The sequence below is a fragment of the Hemitrygon akajei genome, chromosome 1, assembly GCF_048418815.1.
Source record: "Hemitrygon akajei chromosome 1, sHemAka1.3, whole genome shotgun sequence".
NCBI classification, from domain to species: domain Eukaryota; kingdom Metazoa; phylum Chordata; class Chondrichthyes; order Myliobatiformes; family Dasyatidae; genus Hemitrygon; species Hemitrygon akajei.
In genome coordinates, this window is record NC_133124.1 from 217313212 (window position 1) to 217330058 (window position 16847).

General features: G+C 46.4%; 1 protein-coding gene across 2 annotated transcripts in view; it reads right to left on the bottom strand.

The window, feature by feature from the left end:
• Nucleotides 1-16847, bottom strand: part of LOC140735803 (rab11 family-interacting protein 1-like) — a 56277-nt gene that overhangs the window by 27938 nt on the left and 11492 nt on the right. For both annotated transcript variants that reach the window (XM_073061299.1, XM_073061290.1), the window contains exon 3: nt 312-733. In XM_073061299.1, coding sequence (XP_072917400.1) covers nt 312-733 — 422 coding nt within the window. The remainder of the gene's footprint in view (nt 1-311; nt 734-16847) is intronic.

The following is a 16847-nucleotide window of genomic DNA, read 5'->3' on the forward strand; positions in this document are numbered from 1 at the left end:
ATTCTTCATGCATATTCAAGGCAGAGATTGATAGACTCTTGATTGGTCAGGGCATGGAGGAATCAGGGAAAAAGGCAGGAGATTGGGGTTGAGAGGGAAGATGGATCAGCCATGATGAAATGGTGGAGCAGAGGCCTAACTCTGCTTCTACACATTGAGGGTTTGCTCCTCCACCCTGAGGGCAGTGTTATTGTGGTAGTAGAGTCGGCCGCAGACAGACATGGCAGAATTGGAATGGGAGTGGAATTAAAATAGTTGGCTTCTGTGAAATCCTGCTTGTTGAGGGATGGAGAAAGGAGCGTAAAACGTACCTTCAGGAGAATTCTGCAGTCCAATTTCAGTCAAGTCCTCGTCAAAGGCTTTCTTGGAGACATCAGCTGGGGAAGTCGGGCCAGTGGGTAGGACAGACATGGACTGTGACAGAGTGTTTCGCTGCAGGTTTGACTTGGGGAACAGCATCTTCAGCTTGGACTTCTTTGGAGCCACATCCTCGTCGTGGCTGTCAGCAGAGGCGCCGGTGCTGGGGACGACTGCCGACATGGAATCGGAGAACCCATCTTTCTTCTTTCCCTTGAATCGGTCCTTCAGCTTCCCGAGAGTCGACCGGGACTTGTCTTTCATCGAGAGGTCAAACATGCTGGCCGTCATGTTGTTCCGCACAAACCTGATGTCCACTTCAATCTCTCCCCTCTCTTTCTCCTTCTTCCCACGCTTTGAGTGAAGCTTATGCCACCTAGTAGGGAGGAGGAGAGTTGTCAGCGTAATTAAAAACTAGCCAAGTACCCACAAATACAGCAAACCCTCATCACCAACAACATCTTCAAGAGGCGAAGCCTCAGGCGACATCATTAAGGACCCTCACCACCCAGGACATGCCCTCTTCTCATTGCTACCATCAGGGAGGGGGTACAGGAGCCTGAAGACACACACTCAACGATTCAGGAACAGCTTCTTCCCCTCTGCCATCAGATTTCTGAATTAACAGTCAACATTACTTGCCTTATTATTCCCCTTTGGCACTATCATGTGACATGTTGTATGACATCATGTGCCGTATGATGTGGGCCATCACGGCCTTTCCACGACCATGATTGTTCTTGGCAAATTTTCTGCAGAAGTGCTCTGCCATCACCTTCTTCTGGGCAGTGTCTTTACAAGACGGGTGACCCCAGCCATTATCAATACTCTTCAGAGATTGTCTGCCTGGTGTCGGTGGTCACATAACCAGGACTTGTGATCTGCACCGGCTGCTCGTATGACCGTCCACCACCTGCTCCCCTGGCTTCATGTGACCATGATCTGGGGGCTAAGCAGGTGCTACACCTTGCCCGAGGGTGACCTGCAGGCTAGTGGAGGGAAGGAGTGCCTTTGCTAGAGACATCTTCACCCCTCCACCCTAACTTACTATGTTTTTACTTTATTTATAGTAACTTTGTTTGCACTGTACTGCTCTAAACGACATTTCATAGAGGAGTGAACTAGGTGGACAAGATCAACAGTGACATCCAACAGCCAGGAACGTGGCTCTGAACCACTCCGTGCAGAGCGAAGGGTACGACCAGACACAGAAGTCATCGTCATCCATTGTGCCGACTACTCGAACCACCGCACCCGGATTTCCGGGAATCAGAGAGTAATAGCTTTTCCGCTTGAAAAACTCTTCCGCGTTTGTGGCTTGTCGCATCCAAGGATGACAATAGAAACCAACCAAATCAGCAGTAATGAACCCGATTGTGAAAAGCATAGAAATAGGATACAGCAGATGAACAAGTGGCTGGAAAAAGTGAAGGATGGAAGGCTTTATGTTCCCTGGTAGAGCCTGAACCCATATCCTAGTGGGGGAGGGGAGGGGAGAAAGAGGACCCGGAAAAGCTGTAGTCTGTAGGAGCCAGATATCTATTGTTTGTCTGTCTGGATTGCATTCCGTGTCGTCTATCTATTATGGGTCATGGCAATTTGTCACACGAGTTGGGGCTGGTGTAAATTCAGTTGCCGATTCATTCTTTGTCTTTAGTTCTGTTTCAGTCTGATTAAGTTGGGGGCAAGTCAAGGGAATGATATTTTTCGTTCACCGCTTGGCTTAGTTACGTTTAACTGCAAACATTTAAATACGCTAAGATCACTAATGCTCAAGTTTGAATATGCTTCGACAGTTTATTTCGTTATGTCACTAGATTTAGTTTCATTTTTATAGTTACAAGACTGTTCGTCCTTGCTGGTTTCTTAAAGGAACAAATGTAATTTTTTATGACTTAGTCACTGGAGTGTGTCGTACAATGTCAACCCCCCCCTCCCACCACCCCGCTGTGTTCAATCTCCAAGCAATTTTGCTTTGTTTTTAAGTAACTGCTACAGACAGTCGATTAAATTACAAAGAGAAAGGGGAAGTTAATAAAGGGACCAAAATGGACATCAATAAAAGGTTAAAGGACAGCTGAGTAATGAGGTCTTTACATTAGAATCTGACTAAGGTATGAGTTAAACTATGATAATCCAGCACTTGGGCAGTTTGACAAATCTCGAGATAACTGAATGTTATTCCTATGAATAATCCAACACTACTTCACTTCACTATAAAGCTGCCAAGTAAGAGGCCCCCACCCAGCCTGGACAGTTGCTCCTCTCCCCCTCCCATCGGGAGAATGACGCAAAAGCTCAGAAGCATGCACCACCAGACCCAAGGACAGCTTCTATCTTCACGTCACGAATACTGACCAGTCCCCTACCATGAAAAGCATGGCCCCTTGACCTCAGCATGCCTCATTACAGCCTTGCACCCCATTGTCTACCTGCACCAGCCTGAATAACACAGATCTGAGGCCTTCGTCAGTCAGGGTTGACCATAGATATGGCGCCCTAGCTGTCTATACATACACAAGCCAGGGCAGTATGAACGGAGATACACAGTTTGGCACCAGCTGCATCCCAAGAGTTGCCAGTCAGTGTAGGACTGTCTTAGTGACTCCAGCCCCGGACTTCTCCCCTCCCTCGGGTTTACTCCCCAAAACTTCCCCATGAGTGGGTGTAGCTGCAAAGCAGCAGAGGATTGAGATCAGAGTTTTCCTTCTCCTGGATGAACTGCCAACCATGGGGTCAGGGCTAGTAAGCTGTGGGCATGCCACGTGGCCCCAGACTCGTGGCAACGCCTGCAGACCGCCCCAAGCACAATCCCCACTCATTTGATTTAACAGGGATGGCAGATTTCACTGCGCTTTGGTGTTCAAGTGACAAATAGAGCGAATCGCCAAGGTTTCATTTTGAAAGGGTTGACAGCGGTGGGGGGGGGGGAGGGGGAGGTGCTAATTGTAGTAAATGTTGGCCATTGACACCTCCTGAAATGGAGAAGTCAGAAAGGAGAAGCAGAAAAAAACTGTTCTCAGAAAGTTATCATCAAGTTCTACAGTGGTGCTAGAAAGTTTGCCTTCAGTAACTGGTGTGACCCCCTTGGCCATTATTCCTTACAAAACTGCTTCAACTCTGGGATGTTGGTGGGCTTCCTTGCATGAACTGCTTGCTCCATCCCTCCACAACATTTCTACAGGGGGAAGGTCAGGACTTTGACTCAGCCATTCCAAAACACAAATTTCTGTTTCGCTGAAACGCAGACTGGGAGACCGTTTCGCTGAACACCTACGCTCGGTCTGCCAGAGAAAGCAGGATCTCCCAGTGGCCATAAATTTTAATTCCACGTCCCATTCCCATTCTGATATGTCTATCCATGGCCTCCTCTACTGTCAAGATGAATCCACACTCAGGTTGGAGGAACAACACCTTATATACTGGCTGGGTAGCCTCCAACCTGATGGCATGAACATTGACTTCTCTAACTTCCATTAATGCCCCTCCTCCCCTTCTTACCCCATCCCTGACATATTTAGTTGTTTGTTTTTTTCTCTCTCTCTGCCCATCACCCTGCCTGTTCTCCATCTCCCTTTGGTGCTCCCCCCCCCCTTTCTTTCTCCTGAGGCCTCCCGTCCCATGATCCTTTCCCTTCTCTAGCTCTGTATCACTTTCGCCAATCACCTTTCCAGCTCTTCGCTTCATTCCTCCCCCTCCTGTCTTCTCCTATCATTTGCATTTCCCCCTCCCCCCACTACTTTCAAATCTCTTAGTATCTCTCCTTCCAGTTAGTCCTGACGAAGGGTCTCAGCCCGAAACGTCGACAGTGCTTCTCCTTATAGATGCTGCCTGGCCTGCTGTGTTCCACCAGCATTTTGTGTGTTGTTTTTCTTCTTTTTAAACCATTCTGCTGTTGATTTACTCTTGCTTTTTGAATCATTGTCTTGAAGCATCATCCAACTTCTAATAAGGTTCAGGTGAGGGACTGCTACCCTGACATTCTCTTGTAAAACATGATAGAATTTTGAATTAATTGTTCCCTCAATGATTGCAAGCTGTCCAGGCCCTGAGAAAGCAAAGCAGCTCCAAGCCATGATGCTCCTTCCACCGTGCTTCCAAGTTGGTTTGAAGTTTTGGTGTGCAGTGTCCTTTCTCCTCCGGACAAAGGAATGTGCATTTCTAGGAATGTTCAACTTTTGTCTCATCTGTCCATAGAACATTGTCACAGAAGCATTGTGAAATGTCCAGCTGGTCTTTTGCAAACTTGAGACATGCCGCAATTTTTTAAAAAAAATTATTTATTTATTTATTGAATACGTAGTTGTGGTTTTCCTCCACGGTGTCCTTTCATGAACACCATTCTTGTTTGCCGATGTTTTTCTTAGTGGACACAAATAGAGGATTTAGCAAGATCTAGAGGATTCTGCAGGTCTTTTGCTGTTACCCTTGGGTTCTTTTTCACCTCATTCAGCATCGCACATTGTTGCCTTGGTGTGATCTTTGCAGGAAACCCACTCTTCGGGAGAGTAGCACAGTACTGAGTTTCCTCCATTTGTAGACAATTTCTCTTCCCGTGGACTGAACACTCAGGTCTTTAGAAATGTTCTTGTAGCCTTTTCCAGCTTCATGCATCTCTACAATTCTTCCAAAATCCTCTGAAAGTGGTTTTGTTTGAGGCGTGGTGCACATAAACGGATCTTTCATGAGAAGCGCAATCAGTATAACCTGTCTGTCTTTTTTTTAAAATATAGGGCAGGGCACCTCCACCACCCACACCTCCAATCCCATCTTTTAATTGGAACATCTGACTACAAATAGGTTTTGTACGTGTTACCCCAGAGGTTCACTACTTTTTCCAACAAATACATGTAATATCAGATCAGTTTCCTCAAAAAGCAACTGAACAAGTATGTTTTTGTGTATTTATTTCTGTGTACATACGACCTAAAGATGTGATCAGATCTTCATGCAAGCCCTAAAACTAGGGTAAAGATCTAGTTTTAGGATTTGGGAGATCTGATCACATTTTAGGTCATACGTATGCAGAAACAGAGAAAATCCTACAGGGTTCACAAACTTTGTAGCACCATTGTATGAGAACAGGAAACTAATACTGTCATCAGTGTACCAGAAAGTAGTGAGAGAGAATCCTAGAGAAGGAATCCTCCTCTTCCTGCCCCCCCCCCCCAAAATACTGAGCTCAAACCAAGTGATTGCCCATGTTAAGCTGAGATCTTCCTTTCCATTTTGAGGACAGGGCAGAGTTCCATGTCTAGAAGGAGCCAGGCCTCCAATGCCAGCTCACTGCTCCAGTACTGCACTGGAAGAGCGAGCCAAAGTTTTAATGCAGGACGTGATCCTCTGACCAGGAACCAGAGACACAGCATGGAACAGGCCCTTCTGGCATCACCGAGCAACTCACTTAACATTAGCCTCGTCACAGGACCATTTACAATGATCAATTAACCTACTAAGCAATAGGTCTTTGGACAGTGGGAGGAAAGCCATGTGGCCATGGGAAGAACGTACAAACTCCTTGCAGAGGGGGGCAGAACCGAACTCAGACACTCCGAGGCTGTAATAGAGTCATGCTAACCATTCTGCTACCATGACATTTCTCTAGTACAACCACCTCCATCCAATGGAAATAAACATAGGCGAGCCTATTTTGACACTATTGGTATAGTTGGGGTGGGTGGAAAATAGTGCGTAACCCGAATTTTAAACTACAGCCAACTCCACTGCGGTAGAACCTGTCCCCTTTCGATTTCAAAAATAATTTATGTATCTGACAAAAGCTTTAGGCACATATACAGCTAGGGTGCTTAAGAATTGTGCACGGTAAATGAAGTAATTTTATGTATTGCACTGTACTGCTGCCACAGAAAACAGTACAAAGTTTCCATAATGTGTATTCTCAACAGTATAGACGAATACTTTCCAAGGCACTTGTTTATTACAGGTACATGAATGCACAACTGATAACAGGTTAGACCACTTCAAACCTGTTGTGACACTTATTATCACTGACATACAGCTCTGTGCAAAAGCCTAGGCACATTGGGCACCCTAGCTAGATAACGTGTCCAAGACTTCTGCACAGTAGTGTACAATTTTATGTATTGCACTGTACTGCTGCCACAAAACAAAATCATGACATATGTGAGTGATGATAAACCCGATTCTGATACGAGTCTCTATTGTGGACTGAGAAGGAGAGGAGACAGGAGAATCATCGTTGGGAAAAGGGGAAAAGGAAGCTGGAAGCACCACAGAGACTTGTAATAGTCAATAAACCAAATGAAAAAAGGATCAAGTGCCTTCCCGGTGTATATAACAAATTAACTCTTCTCAGACTTCTACCAGGTACAGGTATCGGTTATAACTAACGTTTCGATGACAAACCCTACCATCCTCCTCAGGGATAATGCCTGGGCATATTAGCCTTGTAGTATTTTTACACCCGTAGTTCGTCTCTCCATCATCCCTGAAGATGGCAGAGTTTGTCATCGAAACTTTGGTTACAATTGATAACTGTACTTGTCTGGAAGCCCAAGAAGAATTCATTCATGATAAACTAATTGTTTGGAATCAAATGACCTTGGCTGGGTGTGTCTGCACCCGTGTTAAACCCTGTCCCTGGCACTCCTCTGCCAACTGTCCCACAAACCTGCGGCGCTCCACCCCCACCATTCCCAAAATCCTTCGCTCTCCGCTCCACACTGACAAGTGTAGTGCTGTTAAAAGTCGTAGCCACCCCAGCTATGTGTGTGCCCAAGACTTTTGCACAGTGCTAAGTACTGAGATTGCTGGCAAGTTCTGAGTTCTCTGCACCAAAGTCCTCTGACAATAAATCTGAGGGGAAGGAGGAGTGCATCTTGCATCATTCTGGGCGTGATTTAAAAACATGAAATCTTCCCCTGGCTCGTTCTGTTTTGGCCAGTCGACAACAAAAACAAAAAAAAACTTTAGATCATTTCATTTAGACATGCACACAGTAACAGCTGTTTTCAGCCCAATGATTCGCAGCGCTCAATTACACCCCGGTGACCAATTAGCCAACTAACGTCATTGAAATATGGGAGAAAACCAGATCACCTGAAGGAAACGCACGCAGTCACATAGAGGACGTACAAACTCTTTACAGGCGATGATGGGAATTGAACCTGGGGTCACTGGCACCGTAATTCATTACGTTAACTGCTACGTTATTGTGATGCTCCTGCAACAACTTCTCTGGAGATTATGTATCAGATTGATTGGACTGGAAGGCATGAAGCAAATAAGAGTAGCAGCTAGAGATCCTCAGCAATGAGACAAGGGCTGGGTTTCATTTAATGCCGAGTCGGAAAAATTCCACACTAACTCCCTGCGGGGCCCAGAGTACCGAACATTCCTCAACCACAGAAACCTGGCTGCTTTAAGTACTTCTTTCCTCAATGTTGGTCTCTAAAATATTTACAATTCCTTCACAAGTTCAAATCCTTTCATTTTAGTGCAGCACAGTGGTCACCACTTTAGAGTACAACCAGGTTCAATTCCCAACGCTGTCTATAAGGAGTTTGTACATTCTCACGTGACCGTGTGTGTTTCCTCCGGGTGCTCTAGTTTCCTACCACAGTCCAAAGACATACCAGCTGGTAGTGAATGTAAAAAATGATCCTGTGATTAGGCTACAATTGAATCGGGGGGTTGCTAGGCAGCAAGGCTCGAAAGGGCCGGAGGGGCCTATTCCACACTGTATCTCAAAATTCAATAAATAAATGGTCTTGAAACACTTGCGCCACACTCAGATTAAAAAGAGTGAAGAACCACCCCCACAGGTTCCCCTTAAACATTTTACCTTTCACCCTTAACCTACGACCTCTAGTTCTAGTCCCACCTAACCTCAGTGGAAAAAAACCTGCTTGCCTTTACCCCATCTCCACTTAAAACATACGTCAGAAAGAATGATTGCATTTGAAATTCAGTACAACATACGGGCAGGTCAATAGAAGGAATTTACCATCAACCCGCATGATAAATAGAAAGAATGTGCAAAGAGATGAGTTTCAGTGCACGTTGGAGTACTTAATGGTCTAAAAATAAACTTTTAAGATGCATCACATCTAAGACACACCTTATAGGAGCACGTTGGGAATGCGGTCACACCTCTCCAGATCGACTGTTAGCCCCATGGCACGTGGACAGGGACAAGATCCCATCTGAGAGCTTACAGGAACTCAGAGTGATCACCGCTCAGAAGGAGGCCGTTCAGCTCACCGCGTTCACACCGGCTTCTGATCGATCAATCCCACCTGACCGCTCCTTCTCCCAGATTCCCACAAAATCCTCTCCTCTTTGGGAAGCAACCTCCTCACATTCAAAGCTGGACATCGCCGCCCTCAGCAGGGGGCATGACAAGCTTCGATTAGGCCCACGTCAAATTGGGGGATTGCTGAGCAGCACGGCTCAAAGGGCCAGAAGGGCTCTTTCCTCAACGAATCTCAAATTTAAAAAAAAACTAAATAAATAAAAGAATACCTCAGCAAGGTGTTTAAGAGACATTTAGATTTGCACATGAACATCGAGGGATATGGATCACATTTGGGTAGATAGGTTTAGTTTAATTTGTCACAGATATTGTGGGTCTGTCCCTGTGCTGTGCACCTACGTTCAAGATCAAAATAATTATCTATCTGACCTCTATTGAGAAAAAGAAAAAAAATGGATTTGGTTTCTACTAGCTCTGGACTCGATTATAATTGCAACAGCTATATATGTCAAAAATAACTTAACTAACAAGGCTCCCAAATCAAATAAAGCCAGCTTATTCACTCCACAGGCCAGCTGAGAATAATTCCATTCCATAGAGTACAGAAACAGTCCCTTTGGCCCAGTTAGTCCATGCAGAGCTGTTATTCTGCCTAACACACACGAACCACAGCCCACCACACCTCTCCCATCCAAGAACCTATCCAAACTTCAGTTTGAAAACTAAACTGCATCCACCACCTCTGCTGGCACACTCACACCAATCTCCAAGAGACGAATTCCCCCTGCAGATTCCCCTTAAATACTTTTCACCCTTAACCCATATTTTAGTCTCACCAAATCTCAGTGGGAAAAGCCTTCCGGCTACCCTATCTACATCCCTCATAACTTTCTATAACTATCAGATCTCCTACGTGCCAAGGAATAAAGTCTAACCTATTCAACTTTTCCCTACAACTCAGGTTGTCAAGTCCCGGCAACATCTTTGTAACAATTCCATCACTTGTCTAGTCAAGAGAGCCAGTCCAAGATCAGCACGACCTCGCTGCTAGTCCATGTGTGCCTTTTGATAAAATATTTCAGTAAGGTGGATCAGGTCAGGATGATTTGCCTACAATAATAACACGCAGAACTTCGAGAATATGGCCCCACCCTTCTCAGTTAATTAGCAGCTAGGATTGGGTTGAGTATGCAGAGGGAAAAGTGAACTCGGGCCAGGTCAGATAGTTCTGGTTTTAGCTTTGTACCCTGGTGAGGTACTCAACCCCTCTCCGCTTCTGGAGTTAACAGGCGTGTTCCTGTACAACCAGGCTGTGATATACCACTCCCACCATCCTCCCCATTTGCAGATTAGCTTTATTTGCCACATGGATCCAAACAGCCAGTGTTTAGTTTGCATCAACAGCCGGCGACCGAAAGCCTGCAAGTGTCACCATGCACGGCCACAACTTGCCAGCCCCAATCTCCAAACCCGTTTCGAATATCAGGAAACTGGAGCACCCGGAGGAAACTCACTAAGGCACGGGGGGAGAGAGAGAGGGAATGCCTTACAGGCAACGGTGAGGATTGAACCTGCGCCCGTGGACATAGGAGAATTGAGTGGAGTATTGATTGAAGTATACAAACTTGAGGGGTATAGAGAAGGTGAATGCAAGCAGGCTTTTCCCCCAATGGAATTTAGTGAAACTAGAACTAGAGGTCATAGGTTAACGACAAAAAGTGGGAATACTCCACTAGTGAATAACACTTCACTAATCACTACATTACCATGTCGCGCTTGTGTTTCCAGCCCTCAGACCAGACCCACATGACCAATTAACCGGTACCTCTGGAACGTGGAAGGAAACCAGAGCACCCGGAGGAAACTCACGCAGACACGGGGAGAACGTACAAACTCCTGACAGACAGCAGCAGGAATTGAACCCAGATTACTGGCATTGTAAAACATTACACGAACCACAACCCCATCTCCAGGAACAATTGTGAAATAAACCAATTTCTCACTGCACACGTACTAGGGTCACAAGGTCACGAGACAGGGCACGCGTGTGGATCAGCAGGTAGTGCTGTGGCTTCCAGAGAACCTGGGCCAATCTCCAGCTTTGGTTCACGCTTCCTCTTGCAACAAGTTTCATCCCGCATCCCAAAGACGTGCAGGCCGGTAGGTTAATTAGTCACTGTCAGTGAACTCCAAAGGCAGAGGTGGGAGTTAATGGGTTAGTGGGGAAAATAAGGGAGGAAACTAGACTGACGTATTGCCTGCCCACTCAACTCATCCTCATGAGATATGATCTCTAATCTACGAATAAAGAGCCAATGTTTCAGACAGAGGACTAGAAGGGAAGGGGCCAGAATAAGAAGCTTGGACAGGTACGTGACTAGGAAAGGTTTAGACTCCAGGGATTCCTTTTTTTATGCCATGGACTGCTATCATTAGAGGGTCCATGGACCCCAGGCTGGGAACCCCTGGGTTTAGAGGGACGTGGGTCAAACGCAGGCAAAGGGGTCTAGCTCAGTTAGGTGACTTGGTCAACATGGGCAAGTTGGGCTGAATAGCCTGTTTCCATGTTGCAATAACTCTGGTTCTAGTGTTTCAGCTGCGGCTGCTCTTTGGGATTTAATTTTACCAAATGTCAACGCAGGCGATATTGCTTCATCATCCTACCACTGGAACACAATCTGTATTGTTGTGTGGCTCCAATAGAAACCATTACATCATCCTATCGGCAGAGTGCAGCTCACTGCTCAGGTATCCATTAACCACGTGGAGATTACATCACACACACACACACAGCCCGATCATCTAACACTGCATTCTCTGAACGCAGGCCTCAGATCTCATTTGGAACAACACATCAAATGCTGGTGGAATTCAACAGGTCAGGCAGCATCTACAGAAGGGAACAAGGCCTTGGTGGTTACCCAGACAGAATGAGATGGTGCTCCTACCCCAGCAGGGCCTCATCCTTGCAGTGGAAAGGCCACAGACTGACATCAGAAATGGCTCCACCAGGTAAACCTACTTTCAGTAATGGACAGAATCAAGGTGTTTAACCACATTTCAGCTTGTTGACTGACGAGGATAAATACCGTTACCACAAATGATCCATCAGTTTAACCCAGGTGCCAGTTTGGTAACTCAAGAGGCGCCGCCTCTGATGAGCAGTCACGTACAAGCCCACGCAGTCAGGCACGAAGCCAGTAAGCTCTCCTTCAAGCACCGACCTCGATCCCTTTTGACACCGTGCACAGAAGCAGCAGAACGCTTCTGATCTACACCACTTGGCCAGAGTCACACAAACAGACCCTACAGCCCACCCAGTCAATCCTGACCCATTTACACCATTCCCATTTTCTTCATCAATTCCAGCCAAGTTCCACCACCCGCACACAAGGGGAAACTTAGTGGCCAATTAACTCATTAAGGTAGTGTAGTTGTTAGTGTAACACTATTACAGCACTGAGTATGTGGCATTCCAGTGGTATCCCAGTAATGTAAATATATTGTTTGATTAAGTATTCTTGTTTAATTAAATGTTATATGTATTAATGTGAATTTTATTTATTGAACATAGAACAATTATTGAGATAGTGCAGAATAGATCCTACCAGCCCTTTCAGTCCCCAGCAACCCCCAATTTAACCCCAGCCTAATCATAGGACAGTTTACAATGACCAAGTAGCCTGTCAACCGGTACTTCTTTGGACTGTGGGAGGAAACTGGAGCACCCAGAGGAAACCCATGCAGTCACGGGGAGAGCATACAAACTCCTTAAAGGCAGTGGTGGGAATTGAACTTGAATCGCTGGTCCTGTAAAGGCTTGTGCTAATTGCATACGTTATCACGCTACCACGCGATTCATGCTTGTTTCACTTAAAGTAAACACAAAGTTAGGCCTGCATTTCAGACTCCCACGTCTTCCTTTGAATTAGTTTCATGCATTAAGTTACAAACTATAACAAGCGCTAGCTGCAAGATCAGGGTTAGATTCCTATGCTATCTGTAAGGAGTGTGCAAGTTCTCCCTGTGACAGCATGGGTTTCTTCCCACATTCCAAAAACATACAGGTTTGGGTTAGTGAGTTACGTTTTAACACCAGATGTGCATAAAGCTGATTTCTCTCTAGACTCTTTCAACTTGCCCGATTTGGGACACGGCCACAGGGAGAGTATACAAACCACAAAGATGGCAGAGATCAGGATTGAACCCAGACCAGTGAAGCTGAGGGATAGATACCCTTTACTCTGTCTGCTCATCTCCCCCTTGGACCTCTGGCTAAGGACCATGGCCCCTACTGATACCCACTCAGATGTGGCTCTCATATCAAGGGCCACCAGGGTACAGAAACAGTGGAGGACATCCCAAGTCCAACATCACTTCTTCCCTTTAGCCACCGACACAACCCTAATCACTACAGTTTAGGAACACTGTGACCACCATGCCTCAAGAACAGTATTCACCAAGGACACTCCCCACCACGACATGCCCTCTTCTCATTACTACCATCAGGGAGGTGGTGGCACAGGAGCCTGTAGACACACACTCAATTTAAGAATAGTTTCTTCCCCTCTGCCATCCAATTCCTGAAAAGTCCATGAACACCACCTCACCATTTTGCTCATTACTTATTGTAACTTAATTGGTTTTTTAAAAAATATATAATCAAACTGCACTGCTGCCACAAATCAAATTTCACAACATACATATGGCGGTGATAGATAATAAGCTGACTGATTCTGCTTTCTTTGCCCTCCAAGAGGACCACAGCCCTGCCGCTGGGTTTGGAGATGCGCGAGCCTCTATGGCCTGGAAGAGCTATGTTGGCTGGAGTCAGGGCTTTATGATTTGGCTCTTGGTAAGGTCACCCATGCCAAACAGGTCAAAGGGCAGAGGCCAGGCCAAGAGTGGTTCACTGGTCCAGCTTAGGGCGAAGAACCCTGATAGTAGCCCAGAGTCTCCACCTGGGACTTGCATGGCTGACAGCAGTGAAAACAGAGAGGAAGCTACTGACATGATGAAGGAAGACAAGAACTCTGCCAGAGATGGACCTTCATTGCTGCCAATCACCTAACGCTAAGACCTTCTCCACCACCAATCGTCAAATTGAACTTGCATACAATTTCTTCCTTGTGAATGCTGCTCATCTGATGCTCTGCGCCTGTGACGCTGCAAGTATTTTTCCTTTCTCTACTCATTGGGTGCTTGAGTCTCTTTCCCTACCCCCCCACACACACAAAAAAAAGGTTTTTGAGATTGTTTTGTGGCTGCCTACGAGGAGGTGAACCTCAAGGTTGTATAATGTATATGTACTTCAATAATAAATGTACTTCGGCTTGTGAAAACGAGAATAACTCTCCTTGGACACCAGCCCGAGAAGTCAGTAGTGTTAACCCAATACTGGACCTCCTCTGGATGCCTGCCAAAGCACCACAGGCACTATAGAGCAGGGCAGTGCTCTATTTAGCTTGTTCCTCACAGAAAGGTGACTTCAACAATGCAGCAGGAAACTAGCACCAAACAACCCTTGTTTACAAGGTAATCAAGTCACTCGAATTAAAAGGCCAGCTCAGTGCAAATCAATTCAACTTCCCTACCACCAAGATACACATGTAATTACTTCCATTAGAACAACCAGGCATTAGCCTTGTTATAGACTTGAGAGATTCAGCAGATGCTGGAAATCTTGAGCGACACGCTCAAAGTGCTGGAGGAACTCAGAAGGACAGGCCGCGTCTGTGAAAGGGAATAAACAGTCAATGTTCTGGACCGAGACCGGTCATCAGGACTGGAAAGGCATGATATAAATAGCCAGAATAAGGTGATGGCTGGGAAGTGATGGGCGAGACCGGGTTTGGTGGTGGTGGGGGGGGGTTACTGAAGGGAAGCTGGGAGGTGATCAGCAGGACCGGGTGAGGGACAAGGCGGGTAGATCGAGGGGAATGAAATGAGAAGCTGGGAGGTGATCGGCAGGACCGGGTGAGGGACAAGGCGGGTAGATCGAGGGGAATGAAATGAGAAGCTGGGAGGTGATCGGCAGGACCGGGTGAGGGACAAGGCGGGTAGATCGAGGGGAATGAAATGAGAAGCTGGGAGGTGCTGTGGAAGCAGCGAGGGAAGGAGGAGGAATCGGACAGGAAAGAGAGCAAACCACGGAAGAATGGGAAGGGTGTGAAGAGAAGGAGAGAGGATAATCAGAATGGAAAAAGAGAGGGCCTCTTACCTCTTCTCTGGCTAAAAAATATTGCCCGAAAGACTTGATATTAGAAATTGGCCCTCTAGCATGTGCCAAACACAGCAAAAGAGATGCCTCAGGGAATCAAATTTGAGAAGATCATAGCCAACCAAATCCCCACCTCAATGCCATTCTCTCCACCCCATTGCTCAAACCCATTGTCAGAATAAATCTGATTCTGACAAAGATTGTTTTATGAAGGAGGAAGATCAGCCAGGATACCAAAGTCATTGGTATATGCAAGCCTCCAAGGACCACTCAGTTAATGGTGGTTTACAAAATGGGCGATCTCAGCCATTATCAATGCCCTTCAGAGATTGTCTGGAGTCAGTGGTCACATAACCAGGACTTGTGATATGCACCGGCTGCTCATATGGCCGTCCACCACCTGCTCCCGTGGTTTAATGTCACCCTGACTGGGGGGGAGGGGGTAAGCAGCTGCCACACCTTGCCCAAGGGCGATTGCAGGCTTGCAGAGGGAAGAGGTGCCTTACACCTCCTTTGGTAGAGACGCATCTCCACCCCACTACCCAAATTTACTGTATTTACTTTATAACTCATAACAATTTAAGTCTTTTGCATTTACTGCTGAACAAATTTCTTATCATAAAGGTGAACAAGATCAACAGGTGACATCCGACAGCCAGGAACATGGCTCCGAACCACTCCGTGGTGGGAGAGGGTATGACCAAGCACAGAAGTCATGGTCATCCACTGTGCCGACCAACCTGCCACCCAACTTTATGCACGGGTTTTTCATAAATTCTATTGTAATTTCCATTTCCCTGCTAGAAAATTGATCTGGTAACATGTACGTAATCGATTTATAAATTTTACTTTGAAAACTTTTGTTGAGATATGTCTTCATGAACTGTTCTAACCACATTGTCACTACCCCTAGCCCCCCACCCACCCCTTCCCACCATCAACACTGCCCGCCGAGAGTGGCCAACGACAGCCTTTCAACAGTGCACATGCCCGCAGGCAGTCGCTTTCAAAGCTAATTCAGCTCTGGGCACTCATCCAAGTGGACCGGGCAAATGAAACTGTCCTGATGTTACGTGTATAGGTTGGTATGCAGGTCTCCTGTTTGCCCGAGGGTAGCACGGTATTGTTTACACATCATTGCTTCAATTTTCCACTGTGCAAACAGAAGCTACCTGACATATACACACAATGCCGGAGGAACTCAGCAGGGCAGGCAGCATCGATGGAAAACAGATAAACAGGCAACATTTCAGGCCGAGATATGTCATCAGGACCAAAAAGGAAGCATGAAGAAGCCAGAATAAGCAGCTGGGGGGGGCGAATACAAACTGGCAGGAGATAGGCAAGACCAGGTGGGGGAGTAGGTGGGTTGAGGAAGCTGGCAGGTGATAGGTAGAAAATCTAATAGAAGGGGGAAGGAGGAGGAGATCCAGAAGAAAGTGGTGTGCAGGTGGGGGGAGAAAAAAGGGACAAGAAAGTAACCAAAATGGAGAATGGAAAAAGTGGGAGAAGGAGAAATGGAGGGGATACAAGTTCCCAGGAAGGACAAGTGGCTGCGGGTCTGCCTGACGCGAGTTCCTCCAGCACTTCTGAGCAACACCTGCAGATTTCCAGCATCTGCAGAACCTCACGTCCATATTGATTCCCTACCACGCGGGTTCCCAAACCTCTTTTTAAATATAAATGCCATTAATCGAGGGGTCTGTGGACCCCAGATTGGGGACCCTTACACGGCCATGAAGGGCCCTCAGCATCCAAGACCGCTTCTCATTACTGCCATCCAGGAAGAGGCATCGGCAAAACCTCTTGTTTATGACACTTGACTGAAGGGTGGGAATGCTGCCAAGAACAGAGCTGGTTAATTATGCATTACCAGTGAGAATACTTATAATGGTTTTAATATTTGGCCCTGGGGCTAGTTTGAACCGAGTCATATCATTGCCAGCCTCCTCTTTTCACCTCCCTCTTCCCTAGGAAACAGACAAAACCCTTTGGTCCCTGACGTGATTTGGAGTTGAACTCTGTTTTTTCTAA